Raw genomic sequence first — 24078 nt, 5'->3', positions numbered from 1 at the left:
TGACTGGACGCCTCCCAGCATTCAAGAGGATTCAGTATCATCTGCATCAGAGATGACTGATGTCTCTGTGTAGAAAAGATGAGGGAAGTCACATGCCGGCATTGTTCTGATGAGTACAGCAAAGTCGCATGGCGAATGCAAGGGCAGCTCAAAAACTCCACAAGCAGAATTCCACTTCAAATCAAATGGTTGAAATGATTGCGTATGTACCTGTAATAATTTCTTTGACCTTTATTTGCCCAGCTGTTAGTAGAGTAAAAGGGACAATGGAAATAAAGACAGGCACATTAATAAACAGAGAGAGAAAAAGACAAGGGATGAGCACTAATAATAATTTTTCAAATCGATAACATTCATAAACCTGAAGCAGTTTCTGTCCTACACTGCCCTTGCATGTTCGAGTCAAACTTGCCTGTCAGGATGTATCTAGTTTGTATGTCCTTTGGGGCAGGGTTATGGGGGGTGTCCCTGGGGCAGGGCCCTCCCTGATGGAAAAGCGCAGATGCCCCCGGACTTTACTTTTCAATAAAATAGCCTATAATCAAAACTATATAGCACATCTTATGATGCTATTTCTATTGTATCAATATGTCATGGATTAATGCACTGTTTTCCTCATAAAAACCACAGATCTTCACTTTAGCTGAATTATCAAAATCCAGATGTCAACAACTGCGTCACTTCATCATGTGTATAAAAAGGGAAAAGAGAAATGATCATCCTATCTGCTGTCACGTCAAGGCCAAATTTTGTAATTGTAGGGTATATTTAAAGGGACAGAGATACAAAGCCACATGACTTTCCTTCTTCCATGGAACACAAAAGTGACATTTAAAGCGTATCTTGACCACTCTTTTCAATATAATGAAAGTAAATGATGACTGGGGCTGCAAAGCTAGAAAAAAATGCCAATTAAAAAACAGAAAAATTAAATATTGTCCATACGACTTGATAACATATTCCATCCATTATTAATTCTTTTAAATCAGACCTTTTACATGAATCGTATCCAGTTCACAAACCTGTCTAAATGATTAATTAACAAATCGGACTGATCTGGTTCTCACTAAATCAATGATCCAGTCACAGTGATTATCAGTGAATAATAATGATGTACATTTTAATGAACTCAAAATTTTCCTTGTCTATTTCACAGAAGAAAAGAACGTCATGGGGGGTTTGGAATGACATGAGGGTGTGTAAATGGTGACAGAATAGTGAAACTTTGGTCATCTATCTCTCTATTATCTCAGATAGTAGGGAGATCTTTCTATGTCATCTCCATCATAAAAAAAATCAAACTCATAGCTGTACTAGCAGACACATTCTGTTGGTTTGAGCAGTCATGCAATGTATGCTCATAAATATAACAGTTTTTTGATTAACAGTTACCAAGCAAACACTCAGTAAGATACAACCGTCTGACCACAAAAGCTTTCCAAAGCAGTCAGGAAACTCCCTGATGACTGCCCCTGATGCTTTTGATACCATCCATTTTGCTTCCTTGCGATTTGTTAAACTGGCTCTAGCTTTTGGTTTCCATTCAGTCAAAGACATTGAAACTTACAAAAGCGGTTCTCACCTGAAAAAGTGTAGGACGACTCTGTAAACTCAGACACCCTGGAAGTAAGAATAGAGTAAAATTGAAAGAAAGAAAAAATGCAGCAAACAATACAAATCTAAAGACAATCCCTTTATATGTATCACCCCGAACTGCATAAAGGTAGCTGACTTGACATTTCTAGCAGTTTTAGAAGTGTGTTATGGTAATACTTTCCAATTTATTTATGATACTAATTATAAACTATAATCAAGCTACTTCATGGAATACTTGTTCTTCATGCCACTGACCATCACAATTGAAAATAAATTAGTAAAGGCAAAAATTATGGTGAAAAACTTGACCTAAAATAGACACTTTCCCTTGTACTGTAAATTTATGTAAATTGTGACCTAAATTCCTGGTGTTGAATTAATCAAAAGCATGTTATATGTGAACTACCCATATGATTATGGCATATTTACTTGAAGTCATCTCCTTCCAGCAAATTTCTGTAGGTGGAGATCTCAACGTCCAGGGCGAGTTTGATGTCCAGCAGCTCTTGGTAGGCCAGGATCTGTTTGTGAAGGTCTGCTTTAGCCACTTCTATGGCTGATGTGAGGCTAGCGATCTGTGCGTGGTACTCAGCAACACCCACACTGGACTGGGCCTGGGCTTCTGCTAAACTCTGCTCTAGAGTCATGTTCTGAAAAACATAAACAACAATCTCCTGTAAAAACGCATTGTTTTTCTCCTTTTGGATGACTTCAAAGAAGAGTTCAGATGCAAAATCCTCTAAGTGCCTTCTGAAATTTTCATCTCAAATGAGCATTTTTATCAGGCTCCTATGCTTAGGTTCAGTAATTTTACTTTAATGCCAATGTATAGGTCTTTTTCTATGCTATTAAAGTAAAATAACTGAACTTAAATATAGGAGCCTGATAAAAATGCTCATTTGAGATGAAAATTTCAGATGGCACTTAGAGGCTTTTGCATCTGAACTCTTCAGAGTATGTTATGTTTCAAAGAATAATGTTTTTTATTGTTGTCCAGAACTTTACCGTACAACTTTACCATACAGCTTCATAAAAGTGCCAAAAACTCCACCAAATTCTTCAGCACTTTGATATCTCATATTCTCAGACACTCAGTTTATTGTAAATGATGTCAAATTCTTGAAGCGAGAGTTGTCTGGGAAATTGGTTCTTTTGCAGCATCTCAGCTACTCTTGTGGCATTGGGGCTTTTGCAGCCAATATGAAATACCAGAGATCAATAAACCACTTCCTATGTCATCTGTTTCCTATCTCAGACAGCTGTGATTTATTCAAGAGATGTTTATTATATGCTGAGAACCTGCCCTGAAGCATTTCACACTGCTGATGAATGCAGTTTCTCAAGGGAACTGCTGCTGTTGAGCACTTTTACCATCTGAACACTGCTAAAAAATACCTTGATTAAATTGCACATCTCTTTCAAAAGTGTCTTGCTTTGGCCAACATCCCACATCTGTTGTATCTCAATGTGCATCATTTAAAAAGTCAAACACTTACTGCCGCCACAAGCCCTTGAAGCTCTAAATTCAGCGTCTGAAGCTCTTTCCTGCCTGCTGTGATCTCAGCTTTAGTCGATGACACGGCCTCTGTGTTTTTGGCATTGGCTGTCTAAATTTCATCCATCTAGATTCATAAGTAGACAGAATAAGGTCTATTATTTGGAATGCCAAAATTATCAAAACATTATGTGAGCACTTCCTGTGTGCAGACCTTGAGTTTGTAATACGCCTCAGCCTCCTCTCTGTGTTGCTGCACAGATTTCTCATATTCCATTCGTATCTTGTTGAGAGCTGCAGAGATGTCAAAGGTCTTCCCAGTGTCTATTTCAATCATTGAGACTGAAGTGTCCATTGTTGTTGCACCCAGTTTAGATTGCAGAGATGACAGTTCCTACAGTGACAGATATAACCAATTAAAACAAAATGTATTAATATAACAACATTTTTTAAAGCAAAGACTTTTAAAACGCTACAAAAGATTTGTATTTTAAATAAATGCTTTGAACTTTGTGGATGACACTGAAGAAATAAATTGCATTTTAAAATATGTTTATATGTTTAAAAACAAAACAGTTATTTTAAATTATAATATAATGTCACAATATTACTGCTATTACTGTATTTTGATCAAATAAATGTAGCCTTGGTGAGCACAAGAAATGTCTTTATTTATTATTGCATTTTTTAAATGTTTAAAGGTTCATTAGTGAAAAACAATAAATAGATATATAAATCAATTTGATTCTAAATAAAAATATTTACATTATATTGATTACTCCTTGCATGCATTTCAGATTTTAATCAACACAGATCTTTAATTTGTACCTCTTCTTGTGTTTTATTGACAAAGTCCAGTTCATTTTTCAGGCTGGAATATTTGGCATCCAAATCAATTCTCAGGTCAGAGGCCAATTCTATGTCCTAAAAAAGGTATAGAGACGTGTGTGGTCAAAGTTTTACATTTTAAGTCAATAACAGATCGGTTTCAATATACATTCTGTGACTGAATGTCATCCTTCTCACCTTTTTCATGGCAGCAATATCAGACTCAAACTGAAACTTCACTCCTTGTTCAAAGTCAAGCCTTGGAGAAAATCCAAATGAGCACTTTATTTATTGGCAATATGTTGTATATTTCTGGTGTTTGAATAACATTAAAATACTCTTTTAAATGTAATTATATCATAAAATCTTAAGATATACTCCTACAAATTTTAATGTCATAAAAAAAGAAAACACCAGGTCTAATGTCAAAAAAGAAAAAAGAAAAGGAAACACTCACTTAGCCTTCAGTTCATGGGCAGTTCCACGGACATTGTCCAGCTCAATCTCCAGTTTGACGGTGTCGATAGTGAGAGTTTCCAATGTGCTGCGATACTCACTCAGTTGGGCCTCATACTCTATCATCGCAGTCACAGATGACCCTTGAGACACATCCGTCCCCCCAGTCAGCTGGGACAGCTTGGCCTCCAGAGCTACGTTCTCCTGCTGTAGCCCCCGTACTTTGGCCATGTATGTGGAAAAACGGTCATTCAGCCCAGAGAGTGTGTGCTTCTCAGCCGCTCTCGAGAGTATCGGGGCCACAGCAGCACCTGATGATGGACCGACAGCGAAAGCGGAGCTTGCACCGAGTCCTCCTGCAGCAATGGCATGAACCATTGCGAATGCAGGACTGGCAACCAGTGCACCACCGCCACCACTACCCAGTGCCAATCCTGCACCAGCCCCTGCACCTCCACCAAGGCCAAGACCGAGACCTCCACCAGCTCCAAAGCCCAGGCCAAGACCTCCACCTAAGCCAGAACCACCCCCGAGACCCAGACCCAATCTTGCTCCACCACTTGCACCAAATCCTCCATATCCACCAGACATCCTGGAGGAGGCCAAGGAAATGGAAAAACCATGGTGAACAGCTGAAGGATCAGAGAAGGCTGAAGGATCAGAAATGAGCAGAGAGTGCAGGGCGAGAGACTAATGATCGCTGTTTAAATACACTTGAGGTACGGAGGGCATTGCAAAAAGAGACACTCCATACAGGAAGAATAAGCTGTAACTTGTCTCAGTGGCAAAGTATGGCGTCGGTTGTCTGTTAAACCTCAAAATATTCTGACCTGCAGGCATATTTTCCTTCTAGGATGGGTCTTCAGTCTAAATGCTGTATTTCAGTGAAAGCTCCTGAATGATGAATATCACCCAAGTTTTTTTTTTTCAAAGGTGTCATACACATTTACCTTACTAAATACTAAGATTTAATTCCCCATCAGAAATTGTAAATGCCCTTAATCTCTTTTAAATGACTGGAGAAATGTCACCAAAAAGACATTCAAAAATACTTTCCCAAAAACCTTTGCTTGTGGAACCACAGAACGTTTTGAGCCGGAGAATAATCACAGGAAAATTACATTATAAATGCTGATTTATAGTATAATGCTCTACAAAAATCTGCCAGTGTTGTTATTGTTAACTAAAACTAAAACTATGACACGTAATTTCTGTAAATTATATATAAGTTAAATGAAATAAAATATACAGTATATATTAGATTAAAAATTTTAAAAATGGTTGAAGTAATAAAATTATTAAAACTGAAATGGAAAAAATCGTATTTAAAAAAAAAAATTACTTGAACTAAAATTAAACTGAAAATGTAAAAATAAACGCTAGCTAAAAATATTAATACTATAATAAATACTATATACTTAAATACTATTATATAAATAATCTATGAGCTATTTCACAAGCTATTTTACCATTAAAAAAATCACCACTCCATCAAGTATCTTTATCAGATTGTTGTGTGGAATTCAGTTAAAAGAGATTCTAGAACACTAGCTTTAGCATTATGGCTGGAATACACCACAGATTTTGAACAATCTGAAAACAATTGAAAATATGAACAGTTATCATAAATACCATATTTTTTCCAGAAAAAAACATCAGACACTAAAGGACTGAGGAGCACGCAACAAACTTACACAGAAACATGTGCCTTGATTCTAGGAGACAAATGAAAGCAAAGCTAAAAAAACAAAAAAAAAAGCTTAGATTAGTGACACACTAGGCAATTTTCTGTGAAATCTGTCAACTCCAGCCTTCATGTAATTCTGCTATCACAGATCTCTTGCATAAGGTCAGTGCTTGGTATCAGTGACATTAATAAAAAGTGGAATCTAGCAGACATCTGTTTGGTCTTGAAAGTCTCAAGGGCAGACTCTACTGATAGGTTTGTGCCTGTTCTGATGGCAGGTGAAGCATACCTTTCACTCATTTTGCAAACTCATGACATGCCCATGGCATAATCAAACTCAGCTGTGATCAAACTATATGATTGACATTAAAGAAATTAAAATTTTATAGAAAACCTAACTAGTATCATTTGATGAGAAACTGTATTGTAAAGACAACTCAATTGTTTTGAATGTGCTCTTTACAAAATAAAATAAAATCATTCAATACTAGATTAAAATATAAAGACTCAGAATCAGACAAAATATCTCTGTTATTTACAAAATCCCCTGAACAATAAATGACAGGGAAAGAGTAGGGGAAATCACACTCTTTTGTTTTCCTGTCAGATGAGGAATTGTATCTGGTTCAGTGGAAAATGTGACGCTTTTTAATTTCTTTGAATGTCATAACAGTGTGAAGTGTACATTGCACTTCTCCCAGGGTTATTTAGAGGAGGAAGAGGTTTTATTCCATTACTGAATATTTTAATACTTGGGGTTTATTACAAGAGACAAACTCATAGGTTAGGTTAATCCACCTTGGTTTACAATATAACAGTAGATTTGTTTATAATGCAGAAATAACCAGCAAAATTCTGTTGACGAACTTGGCTGGAAGACAAAAAGTACATCAAACTGTACCTTAATAGTTCAAAAGGCCCCTTAGAGCAAGATATTTTAAGAACTCTCTGCTATGAGAAACAAATGCGAAACCAAAGTTGATTCTGGGTTACATGCTAAACATTTTAAAATACAGTAGATCCTGAAAGCCCCTAAAATATATACCTAAATAGCTTATGGAACATACTCTCTTGTGTAACATTGCATCTGGTTTGAACAAAACCTCAGGCCTTTTCAGTAATCAGTGACAGTCAGTCATGAATAAGTCAGATTCTCACTGGGCCATTCTCTGGTCATGTGTTAAGATCTGATCTGTCAAGGTTATTAGGCCAAGGATAAAGATTTCCCAGTTATCAACATCACATCTTCATAATCTGACGCAAATCGATATTATTGAACTATAACAAGCATTGTGCAGATTAAAGTGTCCTAGAGTGGCTTACAGTGTTTATGGGATTGCAAGTGTGATACTGTAATACAACAGTTTAATAAGTTAATATTGAGAAACTTGCTTTAGTTACAATATAGCCAGTTAATTTGTTTTTGCTCCCCCAATGAGCATAATACCAAACAAGGCAACTGCAGTGATGTCATTGCTAACTAAGTGAATCATAATTTCTGAACAAATGAATCAGTTGAATGAATGATTCAATGACTCACTCATTAAGACACCTACTGCGTACCAATTTGCATACTATCCGTCCTATAGACCAATTTGTCTCAAATCCACTTCAACAAGGCAGTTGTCTGTGGAGGTATGAATATCATGAGTTGTACTCACAATTTATTATTGCATAATAGTTCACCTGTGTACTTATTTATTTTAGACTATACTATACATTTTTGCAACCAGTTATTGGTGTGATTATTTAGTTGTTAAATATGGAACAAGGAAGTTTTTTTTGTGCCATTTACAGGGAGAATATTCTTATTTTTTGTTGTTTTCCAGTACATCTTGTCTTGGGAGCACCCTTTGATTTTACATCTGTAAGTAGTTATCAGTTAAAGTAATTGACCTTTATGATGTTGTAACAGTTGATATTTAAAGATTTCTCTATGTTTGTGTCTTCCAGTGTGACATTCCAATCATACGGAGATAGTGGACTCCTATTCTTCTGGAGAACTTTGGAGTTTTATCTGAAAGGTACTGGCAGAAGTGTGGGATTATAAACTAAAAAGAAAGAATGACGAGTTGATTTTTCTTACCAGAATTGTGAGATATAATCTCGGAATTGCAAGAAAAAAGTAAAATTTTTGAAATATAAACTCAAAATTACATTTTTATTATTTTATTCCATGGCTTGAATAGACTGCTACGTTAAAACTGTCATTTTCTGCCACCAGATAGGCTCCGCCCACAAAAACGTCATCACTGTTTGCAAACACTGAAATTGGTCTATATGAAATTTGAATTAGTGTGTCCCAAATCATAGTATGTTGAAGTAAGTATCCCAGAGGTACCCGGATGGTTTACTATTTCTTGTGGAAATTAGCATACTCTACTACTCTCTTCATGTAAATTTATGTCAGAAATAGAAGGCCTACAAATAGTACGATAATACAAATTCAATCTAATCAGAATTCTTGGAACGTCTCTCTGGGTGGAGACAGGTAGGTTTAGGTATATATCAGGTGGGAGGATTTGTGTTCTGCAGCGAGGACCATCTCCACACACACATCTACCCATGCTCTACCCACCATGCCACAGCTACAACAGTTTTTTAACTTTTCAAGTGAACGAATTATAAAAAGAAAAATGACTGAGGGGTTAAAATTTTAAAGAAGTTTAACGAACAGAAAGTGCTTGAGCAGCCTAATGTTGCTATGGTTACGTTCTCGGTAGGCTGCTGTGGGTCAACAAACAGTCAACCACACACTGTTTATAGCCTCATTGACTATATGAATGCACTTTTTTGTACGTGTGATTAAAAGATACAGATAAATAAAACCTTATCACTTTCTCATGGGAAAAAAAGTTCTGACTTCTCTGATTTGAGATCAGATCAATTCATTTGCCACCAGCAAACAGGAAGATGGGGTGAAGATTACTTATCAAATGCAAAATAAATCATCTTATGAAACAATTAACTCTTTCATTCTGTATTTGTTCATGTTTACCACTACTTTGATTATAAGAGGTGACATGACATTCTGGATTCATATGTGCAACACACATATGCAAACACACACAAAAGTGCTCTCTTGGGTCATTGTGATGATAGTTTAGTGTCCCCACTGTCATTGTCAAACATAGTCATACATACTGAGAGGGGGACCTGGATTGGTCTATAGAGCTTTCCTGAGAAGACCACTGTGCTGAGGCAGCCGAAAACTGCCTAACGGTGATGAACAAAGAGCAGTGACCAACATCACCAGGTTTCTGTCACAATAGTACTAAAAACAAAGAGCCTGCTTTCCAGAAGGCCAGGCCACCATAAAGAGGCATGCATTCTTAGCTGTTGCTGTTTAGCTGAGGGGAGGTCAGTAGATATTTGCACTTGCATTGTGGTCATGTCTATGGACTGATAGTGGCCTGTCACTTAAAAAGCATCAGGACAGGAATGCCTTTGCTACGACGCCAATCCTCCTTCCTGGGCCAGGCTGCTTCCGAGCGGCCCGGCGGTGTGGGTCGCATGAGTGCAGCAGGGACCTCTGTGCCTCGGGGAGTGTTTGTAGGCATGGCTCCCACCGGAGGTACCAGCAGCCTAGGTGCACGTGTGTCTCGCAGAGCTCTGGGCATCCACAGCGTGTTTCTGCATTGCCTTAGAAGCACCAGTGTTCCTGTGGTGACCCATCCCGGAGAACGAGGCCATCAGTTTGGCTTTGACAGTCTCAACACGTGCCTGCTGGAGTACCGCGATAAAGTTCATGCTCTGGAGCAACTCAACCAACAGTTGGAGGAACAGATCAGACACTGCTTGGATCGTAAAGCCGCCAGCGCCAGGACATGGACTGGCCTGAAACAAGACTGGGAGGATGTGTATATGCAGGTAGGAGGATGTTTGACAGGGTTGGATTAATACATCAAGCATAGAGGTAACAAAGCAAAAATAATTCATTAAAGTGTTTTTGTCTTTTTTTTCTAATGGAAATATTTTTAACATCCTTTAAACTTTTTTCCTCAAAATTAAAAGATATATTTTTTACTTATTTAAGATAAAGGTCTAAGATAAAGATAAAACATAAGTTATTTTTTTAAGAAAAATACCCTAAATTAAGCTCTCTTTTCTTAACCCATTGGCCATTTTTTTGGAAACATAAATTTAACAAAATGTAGTATAAAATATATGTTCAATTTAGCTTTTAATCAATTTAGCTCAAATCTAATAAACTCTCCAAACTTTATATTTAAATGTAATGTTTCCAATAATACTGAATGTACTGTTATAGTATTTACTATTATAATTTTTTGCTTCTAATGAATGTATCTTGTTTTAAGAATGAACCTCCTAATTTCGAAGTAAAAAGATTCACAGGTGTACAAATAAGGTATTTCTGCTTTCTATCAGGTCAGTGAGGCCATCCTGGACAACACTCGACTTATGCTCCAGACTGAGAATGTTCAAGCCAATGCAGAGGACTTTAAAGACAGGTGTGAGTGTGATTAAAACAGCAACAGAATCTTTAATCTTATCACTAGCTTTTATCTGCATCAGCAGATTAGTCTATAGTGTGTTTCTATGTGTGCATGTGTAGGTATGAGAATGAGCAGCCATTCCGTAAAGCAGTGGAAGAGGAGATAAACTCTCTGTACAAAGTCATTGATGATGCAAACCTTACCAGGATGGACCTGGAGAATAAAATTGACAGTATGAAGAACGAGCTGATGAATCTGGAGCAAAATCACATGGAGGTGAGATAAGACCAGCTCCACAATTGAACCCTCTTAATGAGAGAGATGTTTCAGTGGTAAATTAGCATCTTCTTTTGCTCTTCTTCAGGATGTTAGAGCGCTCTATAAGCAGATGTCCGACCGTGAGGTTGATGAGTCGGATGCTCCCACTGAGACCAGCCTGGACCAGATTCTAGCTTTTATCCGCTCTCACTGGGAGAAGGTCATTGAGAAGAACCGTGCTGAGACTGATGCCTACCTTGAGTGCAAGGTAAACCACAGAACATGAACCCTTAGAGTTATTTGTTAGGAAATAGACTATTTTATCACACAGTGCTCTGCGATACTTGATTCTGAATCAGTTAATCGTGTCATCCTGCACCAAATATTTTTGCACAATGACCACTAAGCTGTATAATTAACTGTTTTCAATCTGTAGTTTCTTTCGTCTCACATAAAATAATTTGAAAACATTTTATGGTCATTTAAATCATTAGGTATCAGGAACTAACAGTGAATGAATACATTTTTACATCATTTATTATTTTATTTTTTAAGGATTTATTAATCTTTTTCTTGAGCACCAAATCCACATATTAGAATGATTTCTGTTGGATCATGTGGCACTAAAGATGGAGTAATGACTGCTGAAAATCCAGCTTTTGCCATCACAGGAATAAATGACATTTTAAAATATATGAAAATAGAAAACTGTTACCTTGAATAATAATATTTCACAGTAATTTTTTTTATTTTTTTATTGTATGTTTGATCAAAAAAATGCGCCCTTAGTGAGCATAAGAGACTTCATTAAAAAAATATTACATGCCCCAAACGTTTTGAACGATAGTGTAATTATATGATTTATATGAATAATTTTTTTAAATATAATTTATTACTGGAAAAAATACATTAGTATATGTAGAAATTAGCATTAATCAAAATTAATAAATGCTGTAAAAGTACTGTTCATGGTTATTTTATGTTAACACATAAAACTACTGAATAGTATTACCGACCTTTTCAGCTCAAATAAACATTTCCATCAGGATCACGCCAGTGTCCCAAACACAAATATTGGGGTTTATTTTGTAATAATGACCAACTGACTGAAAAGATATAATAATATGACAATCCCCTATTTGTGAATGTGCAGCAAACTGACAATGTGACCAGTAAGCTGAATCGAGAGGAAGAGGAGCTTGAGAGTCTGAAGACAGAGTGCAATGTTGCTGGGTGCAAGATTCAGAGTCTGCAGGCCGAAACCGAGTCTATTAGAGCTCTGGTAGGACAACCTTCTCAAAGCAAAGATCATAAAGCACAACAGTATTCAATTCACTAGACTGAACTATGCATGATCCCTGCAGAAACGAGGCCTGGAGAACGCCATCAACGACGCCAAGCACTGGCATGGCATTGAGCTCCGAAATCTGGGCTCTGTTATCGGAAAGCTGGAGTCTGAGCTCAACGACGTCCGCGGGGACATCGAGCAGCAGCGCCGTGATTATGAAACCTTATTCAACAACAAGATGAAGCTGGAGATGGAGATCGGAACATATCATGGAATCCTGGATGGAGAGGAGAGCAGATTCTCCTCCTCAACGTAAGGCTCATTTTCAATCTGCTTATTACAAGAGGATAAGACAACTAATGTCCTGACTCAGTTTTCTTCCTCGTTCCTCAAAAGTATTAAATCAGGGGTCTCCAAACTCGGTCCTGGAGGGCCGGTGTCCTGCAGAGTTCAGCTCCAACTTGCCTCAACACACCTGCCTGGAAGTTTCTAGTATACCTAGTAAGAGCTTGATTAGCTGGTTCAGGTGTGTTTGATTAGGATTGGAGCTAAACTCTGCAGGACACCAGCCCTCCAGGACCGAATCTGGAGACCCCTGAATTAAATTCTTTAAAAAAAAACCTCCCTAGTTTCAGTTTCTGTGATCCCAGACCGATCTCTCAGGTAACCACAATGTTGTTCTGTACTGCAGGTTCCCCGGTGGTTCTTCAGTACCTGAGGGAAGAACTGATCCCACACCTTCTGGACCACAAAGCAGTCCACAGACTGAAGGTACTGTTTCCATCTACAGAATGTAGTTCTCAAATTATCCGATTGTATCGTTGTGAATATTAAGCTTAACATCAATGATGACAATGTTTTGTAGAAAATATTAAGAGACGATAAAGGAATTTTTTTGATTAAAAATGTCTTTTGATGTCTTCTATCAGGTTCTAATGCTCCTGGTGCTCCAGAAGAAAGCAAGCAGAAATGATATATTTTATTAAACTTTGCAAAAATGTTGATTTTCATTTGTTTCTCCTCACTTGTAATTTACACCATCTATAGACTACATGACTTCTGTGCAGGTTAGAAATAAATACAAATATAATGCATAAACTGAAGATGCACTCATAAAAATATTGACCTCAGTTCATTTTTATTGAGCATTTAGCTGAAGATTTTATATACAAAGACTCTCCAGTTGTTTCTCTGATACTAGCCTCTATGATTCAATATTCTGATCTATGTGCCTATATCCTATTTTACTCCCACGGGTAGCAAAGCCATAAATCATAGTGTGGGAGATATGAATAATTGACTATGGTCAAAACTGAAGCTCCTTAACACGATAATAACACTTTGTGGTTATAATGACACGTCTATGAAACAGCCACTTAGACGTTACTTCAAATCCATGTTATCGTTCTGAACTATCATTTCTTTGTTTAGGAAATCCTCAAATATCGCGTTTACTGCATGCATGAGAAAAAAGCACAAAGCTATAACAAAAGTCAATAGGCGACTGACATTTCTAGTACAAAAAGGTGATGTTTTTAAAGAAAAACAGTACTGAATTTACACTAATTTTACTGAGATTTTATTGAATATTTAATTTGAAAAAAAGTGCAAAGTCATGCAAAATCTTAAGACATGACAGTCTAGAATAGTATACTAAAATATAGTTGCATAAACGGATTCTAACAGAAACTGAAAGATATTCATATTTAGGGTTATTCATTCAGAAAATACAGCAGATTTAATTTCTCTGGTCTCGTTGGGTCTCCAATGACAGAGAAGCATCCAGCACAGTAACGGGCCGGTTTCTTTGTGTTAGCAGAATTGGCCCTTTTCATACGGAATCCAAGACTGCTGACCCTCACATCCTACAAACGTCAGCACAGCTGTAATATTCCACATACCAACAAATAGGTTTGATTATGTAACATCATAAACATGCTTCTCACCTGTGAGTTTCTTAGTGTTACACTTTCTGACGGCCGTGGATCTGATGGTTGGATCAGTAGAGGTGTCTGTAAGATGATTACATCAGTTATAGTTAGTCTTTTCAATACCAGAAACAGCTTTAATTATACATTTTGGTTTTTTATACCTTCTGAAGTGGCTCCATAGGAAAAGCAGCTGAGAAGTTCAGCACAGAGATGAGGAGTAACACCATCAGGGCTCTTTTCATGTTCTCAGTCATCTTCAGTCTCATACGAACTGAACAAGCAAACACCTGTTGAATTAAAACACCACTCAAAGGGTGGGACCCAAAGCTGTTGTGCGTCACAGAGAAAATTATGGCACAGGGCGGCATTGTGTCCATAAAATCAATGTTTATTTAAGACATTTAGGAATTATGTGAAAACGAATATTTTAGTCCCACACAAAAGATCTCAGTTAATGCCGTTCCTTCAGGTTAAATGGAAATGTTTTAAAAGTTAACAGGGCGGCAGACTCGATATTTGTCCATGTTGAGCTCTCCCATCTCAAACAGAGGTAGCCGAGGAATATATTCAAACACATACAGAGATGTGATCCATATATATTAGATTTCTGTAAACTTGATTCTCATTTATGTGACAAACTACCATGTGCAATGCTATAAAAAGAGGAAAAATTACAGCTAATAATAAATTAAAAGTAGAAATACTGCATCACAATTGGAAGTTAATACAAAATAAATCATAAAATAAAATCAGCAGAGAAATGCAGTGGTATTATGAGAAGGAAAATATAAACCGTATTAAAAATTCACAGTCAGTAATCCTAATTTCAGATGTGTTATGTGAAATTAAAACTATCAAGTTGCAAAATGTATACGTCTATACAGTCATGAAACATAATTTGGATCATTTTTGCACAAAACATGGGAGTGTTTCATTTAAATCTCCAACGCTCACAGTTCAATAAGAGGATGTGAAGCCACTATAGTAAATAATCCTGAAAGCACATGTCTGACAAGAGTCCTACGTCAATTACACTTTCCCTGGTATGTGTGCTGGTTCTCAAATATACGAAGGTCAAATTAAAAAGTAAAAGCAAGACATGGGATTGGATGGGTACACCACAACCCATCCATCCAAGATACAGAGCTGGTGATCTGTCATCCCCATATCAAAAAGATCGACCAAAAAATATGTTTTCTTTCAAATTTAAGAGCATTCAAGCCAATAAAGTGGTGAAAACAAAAAATAGTCCCATGTAAAGTGTAAAGTCATGGCACATCTAGCAGATGTTTTGCACATACAAATAAGAGGTCAGTTGCTCACATTAAATTTCCATCAATATCCCAAATAAAATACGATTAGTACTTCTAAGTAAGAAAAATTCTTGATAAAATATTATTAAAAACAAGTTTATCCTTGTTAATCATACCTTCTTGATTATACTCTCCCAATTATGGCATGGGTTAACAGTGGTTAACTTTCACCTGTCTCGAAATCTGAATTGGCTTCCAGTTTAGAGGAATAAAATTACAAATTTATATGTATATATGATGATATTCCCCAACAACTGATGCTTTAATGGGCCCACAATACACACTATCTGATAACAGTGCAAAAGTGTGCTTTTTAGCAGAAATGCGGCCCATTTCCTGTAAATGTCTTCGAATGTATGTGTGAATTCTACATTTGGTTGTCAAAAAAAACTAAACAGGATTACATCACCATTAAAGGTGTACTGGCATATCTGCTTTAGGCTTTTCTCAATAAAAAGCCTGAATAATAGTACCTCTGATACAAACATGTGAACCAAGGGTCATGAATGCATTTTGTTAGACCACTCAGTACAAAAGCCTTTTTGTTATATTTTGTTTTAAATAATTAAAATGTCCTTATGGGCTGAGGGAGACTGTGGCGTTAAGCGGGTTGTAATGGTATACAGCCCACCCCGACCCCGCCTTCATGGCAAACCATTGGTGCCATAAACGTCCAACGGTTAGTTTCTGGGTCATACATTTCCATAGAGCTGAGATTGGATTGTCCATCATAACCTCCCACTGCATAGAGTTGACCACAATTGGCCACCAGAGAAATGCGGCTGCGTCGAGTGTTCATGGCCACTAGGTGGCTCCACTGATCTGCTACCGAGCTATACACCTCTGCTCCACTGAGAAACGCAGAGCCGTCGTAACCTCCTGCCACATACAGATTGCTGCCAAAGGCTGCAGCGCCGTGCCGACAGCGCTTGTTTTTCATGGGAGCGACAGGGTGCCACAACGCTGTATGATGGTTGTAGTACTCCACCTAGTGGCAGAAACATGAAACAACAATATATTTATATATTTAAGGAATATTCACAACTTCACAAAAAGTGAACCAAAAAAAAAAAGTGCAAATTGTATCCTGTAATTTGGATGATGGTGTTTACTTACTGTGTTAAAGATCTGTAGTCCATCATGACCACCCGAAACATATATTCTGCCTTCAAATACAGTAACGCCAGCAGCACTGCGGCTTGCGCTCATTTCTGTAACTATCGTCCATCTGGTAACAAACAAACATAAACACATTCTGATTCCAAAGAAAGCTACAATGATTGTTGAGACAGAAAATAAATGAACACCTAAATGGATAGTTTAATAAACAGAGCAAAATAGTGTTGTCACAGGTCCAATACCAGTGAAAGGATTTTCGATACCAAAACCACTTTGCTATCGAAGACATTTTTACTTAAAACATGAAATATTAATATATTAATTATAAATATATAATAAATATATTAATTAATAAATGATTAAAATAAATATGCAAACACTGTTATAAAAGTTATAAAATTAGGAACAGAAAAACATAAGCAAAGGAATAAATAATATTAACAACATTATTATTTAATAGACAGTAGCAAGACTATTAGGCTGTGTTTACATTTTCTATCTGCTCAAATATTGAAGATTGCATGATTGCATACAACCTTTTGAATTGCATATAGTTTGGCCAAGATTAAATAAGCATTTAATTATAGTGTCATGCAGTACAGTGTAACAACAATCACCAAGTTGTTGGCGCCCTCTGCAGGTTAGAAAGTTTATCCACATAATATTATTACAATCCTCATTACAAGTAACAAATTTAAATTCAACTGATGACTAATTTCTATAATGTTAATGTAAATTCTAAGTTTTTTTATTATTATTATTGGTCTCTTTTGCAATATAAAACAGCCTGATGGACACACATACTATTACATTAAGTATTTTAACAGTATTATTCCATATTATCATAACATTTTTGATAGTTTTTTTGGTCCACATTGTTATTATATATGTATTTTAATTTCTTCTTAATTTTTTTTAAACAAAATCATTTCCATTCCTAATTACTTGATTTACAAATGAATGAAAGGTGGCAACCCTACATGAACCCTGAATTTTTCTTGAAGAATGTATGACTTACCTGTCGGTCTCTGGAGAATAGCACTCAACTGAATTTAGAGAGGACTTGCCATCATATCCACCACACACATATATATGTCCATCAACTACAACTGTTCCCATTGCACTAATGCAGAACGAAGAGAAGAAATATCAAAAGCATCAGATATATGTACCTAAAACTCTTTGCAAAACCTTAAAACTTTTTCAGTTCTTTCTCAATGAACAATTAAATAGCTTTTCAAATGTAATATATTTCCCTCACATATTAAATAGGACAATTTCAGGATTTCCTACCTGCGTTGAGTATTCATACTAGCAACTTTGGTCCACGTGTCAGTTTCTGGGTTGTAAACTTCAACGGTTCTAAGCCGTGATTGACCATCGTAACCACCAATGGCATAAAGCAGCTCGTTCATGACAGCAACACCCACTCTACTGCGAGCTGTGCTCATAGGTTGGCATCGCTCCCAACAGTTTCCAATGGGATCAAATACTTCCACAACGTTTAATGAGTCACCAGCACTATTGAGGCCCCCAACTGCATAGATTAAGCCTGCGATGGAGGTGCAACATCTCTGTCGGGTTTTGTAGGCTGGGAGGTGTGGCCGTCGCTCTGGCATCAGATGGTAATCTTTGGCCTCATCGACAAGGTCCCTGTTGGAGTAAAAGTCAAATGCATTCCCAAAAATAATTAATCCCACATCTTTTCAAAAGTATTACTAAGAAACTGTTCCATAGTCACAATCATTTCTCAAACTTTGTATTATTATTATCATATTACATCTGGAAATGGAAAGAGTTTGTGTTGAAAAATACATTTTCTATGCAAAAATCACATAGTGCCATATTTTGGATTCAAAAAAGTGTTTTGCCAAAAGGTTCAATTATGGGGCATAAGTTCTCTCAGAAAGAAACTTATCTGAGATACTTGCCTGCATTTGTGGCAGCAGCGTACGAGCTCATCTTGTTGGACTCGGTCAGCAAGGAACTGAGGTCGACATAGAGGCAGTCGGGTTTTAGACATTAACTCTGGTAACCGTGACTCCCGATCTTCATGTGAATGCCGTACCCAAGCAAGTACGGCCTCAAACACCTACAAACAACAAACAAGATCTGTTTTTCTCCTTATAGTGTCTCAAAAGAGAACACCCAAAACTATGACACAATGAAAATGTGTGATCTACATCCATTCATTCAGCAACATCCTTTCTTTACAATGTGTCATTACAATGCCTTCATCCAATCTCTCCAGAGACTCTGACCTGCTCCTCTGCTTGGACATTGAGCTCATCGCAGCCCACAAGTTCAAGCACCTCCTCTGGCCGAAGGGCCAAGAACTCCTCAGACATGGATACCTCCACAAAGTGCTGGTGAACGAAGCTGTTGGCTGCATCATAAAGCATGGTGCACATCATAGTCTCTGCAAACTGCCGTACTCCAAGGCAATTCTTTGGATGCAACCTGTAAATTAAGAGCAAGTCTGGAACAATGAATCATCGGTGTATGCGAAATGAATCACTTTAATACCATAACCTGAGAGAGGCCTGTAACAGTTATTACCTATTAGCCTGGGGTGTGCTTCCCAAAAGCAACTATGGTCGCAAGCTCCATCTTTACCAATGGAGTTCAATGGAACTTGCGACCAAGGTTAGTTAACAATGCTTTTGGGAAACGCTCACCTGACTGTGATTGTGATGTTATCATTATTATTTAATTATATATATATATATACATACATGTTATATTCAAAAGTTTGGGGTCTTTAAGATTTAAAAACCTCTTATAGGTTTCTTATGTTTACCAAGATTGTAATTAATTGATTAACAATACAATAAAAACAGTAATATTGTGAAATATTACAAAAGAACTGATTTCTATCTGAATATATTTTAAAATGGAATTTATTTCTTTTAAGGCAAAGCTGAATTTTCAGCAGTTATTACTGCAGTCTTCAGTGTCACATAATCCTTCAGATATAATATGCAGATTTGGTGCTCAAGAAACATATTATTAACTTATTATTATAAATGTTTAAAATGTTGTGCTGCTTAATGTTTTTGTGCAAACAGTGATATTCTTTGGTGAATTAAACGTTTTTTAATTATTTGAATTCAATTAATTTTAATTATTGAATTTAACTTTTTTGAAACAGAAAGATTAGTCTTTACTGTCACTTTTGATCAATTTAATGCATCCTTGCAGAATAAAAGTATTAATGTGTTTTGAAAAAAATCTTGAAAAAACTGATCCATTGGCCTTATGAAGAAATTGTTATTTGTTTACACTTTACCTCTGTTGTAAAAAAGAGCAGCAGGCATCTTTGACATTTTGAAGCTGCAGGAAACTGGCCCCTATCAGGAGGGCCTGGACGTTTTGTTGGTCTATGGCTATGTGTCCGTTGTAGGCAAAGTTTATTAGGGCTTCAAGTGCACTGTTTAGAGGCAAAACAGAGATGAAAACTCTAACGTACATTTACAAACAACACAAAAGAGCATGTCTACAGATCTAAGTTGTCCCTTTGAGGTTTGTATCTTCACCTGGGGTCCATGCCCTGCATGACGATCTCATCCTGTTTGCATTCCACCATGTCATTGGTGAACATGGCATGGAAGTACGGAATAGAAGCAGCAAGGACTATTCTGTGAGCACTGAATTTGTGCTCTCCTACCTGCATAAACACAGATACACAAATCTTGATCAGAAATCATCTCATATATACACAATACAGAAAAATGGTTCAATATACTGGTTCAATGTTCAACTGAGTGCCAAAAAAAAAATAAAAAAATCAATCTGAAACATTACTAACCCTCCACCCAAATGAAAACAAATTATGACCATTCTTATGGGCAAAAATTAACAGACAAGTTAAATTTTAATGAATGAAGCAGCATATGTGAAAACATGGAGCAGTGAGCCATTGAGAAAAACCTAATATACTGAAATCTGTTGTATAATATACTGAAATCTGTAGTATATATCCTACAACCCTCCTCCTGTAGTATATATCCTACAATCATTGGTACAACATGTCATTCTGTTGCACTGCGGAAGCTTCTGTCATGAAAACAAATTCCTCGTATGTGAAAACATACCTGGCAAAAAAGCTCATTCTGATTCTATAGCTGTTAGTCAGCAAAAACATGCATACAGTAGGTCAAGTGAAGGAGATAAAGAGGATTACTGCTCTCTGTGACCCACATTAAGGGCTGATGATGCAACAGTTAAAGCACAGCAGCAGATCAGAGACTGAGCACATCTTTCATTACCTGATGCTTCTACTAATGCTTCTTTATAAAGCAACATCATAATATATATATATACACACGTCATTCAAAATCAAGGAGGCGTCAGCAAACCACCTCTATTTTTATTTTGGTATAGAAGTCTTTTCTGAAAAATGAGCAAAAACATCTAAAAATGTAGCTGTGAACTGACATCATATTTCTTATTTAAGCGTATTCCCTTAACAACTCTCTTAAATGATTCCCACAGTCTTGGAAAACCTGTATGAGGGAATTTTAAAAGTGTGATTTGTAGACCTAGAAAAAGTAATGGAAATGTAATTTTTTTTATAGTTATGTCAAGATGTAAAATATTTAATTGCATAGAAATTGCTAATTGGGAGTAAAAAAAAAAAAAAAAAGTCTTATCCCATTATCGAGAAAAACTGGAAAAGACATGTAAATTCAATGGTCACAAAGAACTCCAGAACATTTGGTTCTTGAAACTTTTGGAATTACAGAACGTAATTAATTTGTCTTATTCCCAATTATTTAACTATTTAATTATTTAAATTATTTCACCACCTCCTAGTTTCTGTAAATAAAGGGGTTGGGGGGGAAAAAAAGCTAATTTGTCATTAGAGCATAAGTACCAGAATTCTATAAATGGGTACACACAGCCTTCAAAATTTGTCTGGGGACCTTGGAGTCAAAAACATTGAGAGCCACTTATGTAAAAGGTTTACCGTCACTCAGTATACAGGTTGTAGGAATATTAAGTGTGCTTTCTTTCAGTGTCTGAGTCTGACTGTCAAACAATTTACAAACATTCTTTTGTATACAACTGATAACAAACAGCAGGCGATATTAAAAAAAAAAAAAAGCCACTCTGGTTCATTCTAATTCATCAATCTAATTAATTATGTTAAAATATTCAATGCCAGAGCCAAACTATTGTTTAAAATAAGTCAAACAGCTCAAGATATATTGGCTGTCACAGGTGTTTTTATTCAAATCAGCTTGACAATATAGTTAAACATTAAACATAAGGAAGTGACAACTTCTTAACAGACCATGGAAGGCGAATTCAGAACCCAATTCGTTTAAAAATTCCTCTACAAGTTAAAATAATAATAGAAACAATAGCAGAATGTATTGTTTCTCCTCCGTGCTTTAGTAACGTTAGTCTACTTTATAATATACAGCTCATGTGCAGCTGATGAGGATGCTAGCTGTACATGCTAACTAAATAACAATAGAATAATAACTCGCTTTACAACTGATACAAAATATACAGATATCAATTTTAAGAGCTATCTGCAATGAGACACATTAACAAACGACCTAACAAACTTGAACATTACAGTTCTTCCTTCTGCTAACAGTGCCTGTACTTCACTAGCCTCTCCCATGCTGACAGCCCAGTGCTACTTGGTTAGCATTTCACTAGCAAATTAACCCTAACAAAGAAAAGCACAGTACTTTTAGGGTAACATCACACAGTTTCCCTTGTCGTCGGATCTCCTCCATCACTGCATATCCACGAGCGGGCAAATCGGCGACAGAAAAATGCATCAAATCTTCTAATTCTTCAAAAATTGTGTCTCCCATCGTCATTGATGGACTGGAAACGACACTTTTTTGTCCAAACCGAGGCGCCGTAGCTTGAGCTGTATTACTGTGTGAGTGCCCTCCACCGGCGGTGCCAGTTCCCTATCATGCAGGGGTCATATACGGCTCAAATCAGCTTTATGTGAATGTAGGCTACTGGTCTTATTTGTATGATTCACATGTACATTATGGCTTAGGTTGAGTCCAGACTAGACCAGATCTATAGTCTTTGACAACATAGTCCCTCACAGAAACCTACGTGACAACAATATACTATAATAAGATAGTTCAGTCTTTTTAGGATATTTTTTTGCTAGTATAAACCAAAGGACAGATGAGGTATAAAATGTTTGGACTGTCAGTCACGCGAGTACCTGATTATTGCGTAAATCCGTATAATTAGGCTATACAATTTTAGCTCATTGGACCACATTTTTGTCATTTTTATTAATTTCATAGCAATTCAAATGATATGTTCTTTATCTGGATTTGTACTTTATTTTTCTTTTCTATCTAATATAAATTTATTTTCTTTGCCAGCACTGATTCCTTAAACATCAGACATGCCAAACAACTTTACCTGCCATTACATTAAAATAGCAACACTTCCATTTTAAAATTAATAGAATGTTACCATGAATGTGCCATTTAACGTGGTTTCCTTAATATTTACTTTTAATAAAATTATGACATGAAATTTATCACGTACTACTTGATAAAACTGCGGGTCCTCACAACTTGATTACTTCATATAGAGTTAAATAAATAAATAAATATAATGTTAAAATAATCATATGAATGCTCGTTCTCAGGCCAGGAACAAGCAAAAAGCAGTGTATATTTCCACTGCTTTTGCTAACCTTTGGAGAAAAAAAACACCAAAATCTTCTCTGATGGACTCCAGGACTAAGTCACTAAGACATGTGGCCTCACAAAGCAATCCAGAAGTTTGTGGCACAGAAAGCTGGTTGTGAAACTATCAAGCTGGTTGTCAATGATAAACTCTTCTCAGACTCGACAGATATCCTAGTTTGTTCCATCACATCTCCAGAGCTGTATGTGACTAGTGTGGCTAGATGATTGTTTAAAAAGTTACATTTTAGACATTTTAAGTTAATGAGTTGCAATAAAATAATCTTTACTCTTGTTGTAAAGGGCTTCTTCTTGTTCAGCTGGCAAAAACTACAGCTCGTACACTGTAAACACATCCAACACAAGTACCCATGATCGATAGGGAAGTGTCAAATAGCCTATATTTTAAAAACACTATTTAATAAATAGGCTATTTATTAAATAGTGTTTATTAAATATTAATTTGTAACTACAGGACTTTGCCAGCAGGTGGCACAAAATATCCAGTAACATGACTGAAAGTTCCTATGAATTCTATTTACAAAAATAAACAGGGATCAGTCATTCTGGCAGGCTTGAACTGGCAAGAAAATACGTTTTTCAGGCAGAAGAGCTGTTACCTCAGGGAGAATTTAGCAGAAATGCTTTTCTAAGAAACAAAAATGAAGATGATTTCAAAGAATTAAACTGACTGTAAAACTTTTTAGAAAGCAAAACGAGGAACAGATGTAAGTGTTGGGGTACTTGGTGAAATCAACTTTCAGGAACTGATTAGTGTATGAAGACATAATGTGGTAAAAAAAATAAAGTGAGTATTTTCATATTTAAATTAAAAACAAAAAATTAAAGCGATGTTCATGTACAACTGCTGATGATTGGCACATTATTAGCAACAACTTTATTCATACTACACCGAGTAGCAACTTACGCAACTTATCATGGAAGAAAGAGAGTGAAAGGTATA

At 36.4% G+C, this 24078-nt stretch overlaps 3 protein-coding genes across 3 annotated transcripts; 1 reads left to right on the top strand and 2 right to left on the bottom strand.

Moving 5' to 3' along the window:
- LOC107730800 (thread biopolymer filament subunit gamma-like) lies at window positions 1–5036 on the bottom strand. Its single transcript, XM_016541739.1, has 9 exons — window positions 4377–5036; window positions 4118–4178; window positions 3920–4015; window positions 3306–3485; window positions 3093–3218; window positions 2026–2246; window positions 1583–1620; window positions 211–243; window positions 1–65 (listed from the first exon to the last, which is right to left on the bottom strand). Exons 1-5 carry the CDS (start codon window positions 4964–4966, stop codon window positions 3204–3206), a joined length of 942 nt encoding a protein of 313 aa, XP_016397225.1. The 5' UTR covers window positions 4967–5036; the 3' UTR covers window positions 1–65; window positions 211–243; window positions 1583–1620; window positions 2026–2246; window positions 3093–3203.
- Window positions 5037–9366: 4330 nt separating this feature from the next.
- On the top strand, window positions 9367–13178 carry LOC107730799 (phakinin-like). Its single transcript, XM_016541738.1, has 8 exons — window positions 9367–9932; window positions 10452–10534; window positions 10639–10795; window positions 10884–11045; window positions 11931–12059; window positions 12142–12377; window positions 12757–12836; window positions 12995–13178. Exons 1-8 carry the CDS (start codon window positions 9504–9506, stop codon window positions 13036–13038), a joined length of 1320 nt encoding a protein of 439 aa, XP_016397224.1. The 5' UTR covers window positions 9367–9503; the 3' UTR covers window positions 13039–13178.
- Window positions 13179–13665: 487 nt separating this feature from the next.
- On the bottom strand, window positions 13666–22311 carry LOC107730797 (kelch-like protein 18). Its single transcript, XM_016541737.1, has 11 exons — window positions 22134–22311; window positions 19965–20095; window positions 19718–19858; window positions 18690–18888; window positions 18360–18520; window positions 17722–18081; window positions 17447–17551; window positions 16426–16537; window positions 14158–16297; window positions 14012–14077; window positions 13666–13930 (listed from the first exon to the last, which is right to left on the bottom strand). Exons 1-9 carry the CDS (start codon window positions 22266–22268, stop codon window positions 15911–15913), a joined length of 1731 nt encoding a protein of 576 aa, XP_016397223.1. The 5' UTR covers window positions 22269–22311; the 3' UTR covers window positions 13666–13930; window positions 14012–14077; window positions 14158–15910.
- Between the last annotated feature and the right edge of the window lie 1767 nt (window positions 22312–24078).

This window comes from Sinocyclocheilus rhinocerous, unplaced genomic scaffold (genome assembly GCF_001515625.1).
Source record: "Sinocyclocheilus rhinocerous isolate Xijiao unplaced genomic scaffold, SAMN03320098_v1.1 scaffold2293, whole genome shotgun sequence".
Classification (NCBI taxonomy): Eukaryota; Metazoa; Chordata; class Actinopteri; order Cypriniformes; family Cyprinidae; genus Sinocyclocheilus; species Sinocyclocheilus rhinocerous.
This window is presented reverse-complemented; position numbering and strand designations above follow the sequence as displayed.

Bases quoted from the DNA above. Each gene is read 5' to 3' on its own strand.
- LOC107730800 (XM_016541739.1), bottom strand. From the start codon at position 4,966: ATGTCTGGTGGATATGGAGGATTTGGTGCAAGTGGTGGAGCAAGATTG. The intron at 4,179-4,376 runs GTGAGTGTTTCC...ATTTTCTCCAAG, and splicing joins GCCCATGAACTGAAGGCTAA to GCTTGACTTTGAACAAGGAG. The intron at 4,016-4,117 runs GTGAGAAGGATG...TACCTTTTTTAG, and splicing joins ATATTGCTGCCATGAAAAAG to GACATAGAATTGGCCTCTGA.
- LOC107730799 (XM_016541738.1), top strand. From the start codon at position 9,504: ATGCCTTTGCTACGACGCCAATCCTCCTTCCTGGGCCAGGCTGCTTCC. The intron at 9,933-10,451 runs GTAGGAGGATGT...GCTTTCTATCAG, and splicing joins GGGAGGATGTGTATATGCAG to GTCAGTGAGGCCATCCTGGA. The intron at 12,837-12,994 runs GTACTGTTTCCA...GTCTTCTATCAG, and splicing joins AAGCAGTCCACAGACTGAAG to GTTCTAATGCTCCTGGTGCT.
- LOC107730797 (XM_016541737.1), bottom strand. From the start codon at position 22,268: ATGACGATGGGAGACACAATTTTTGAAGAATTAGAAGATTTGATGCAT. The intron at 18,521-18,689 runs GTCAGAGTCTCT...TGTTGTTTGTAG, and splicing joins ATGTCCAAGCAGAGGAGCAG to GTGTTTGAGGCCGTACTTGC. The intron at 16,538-17,446 runs GTAAGTCATACA...GTTTGTTACCAG, and splicing joins TATTCTCCAGAGACCGACAG to ATGGACGATAGTTACAGAAA.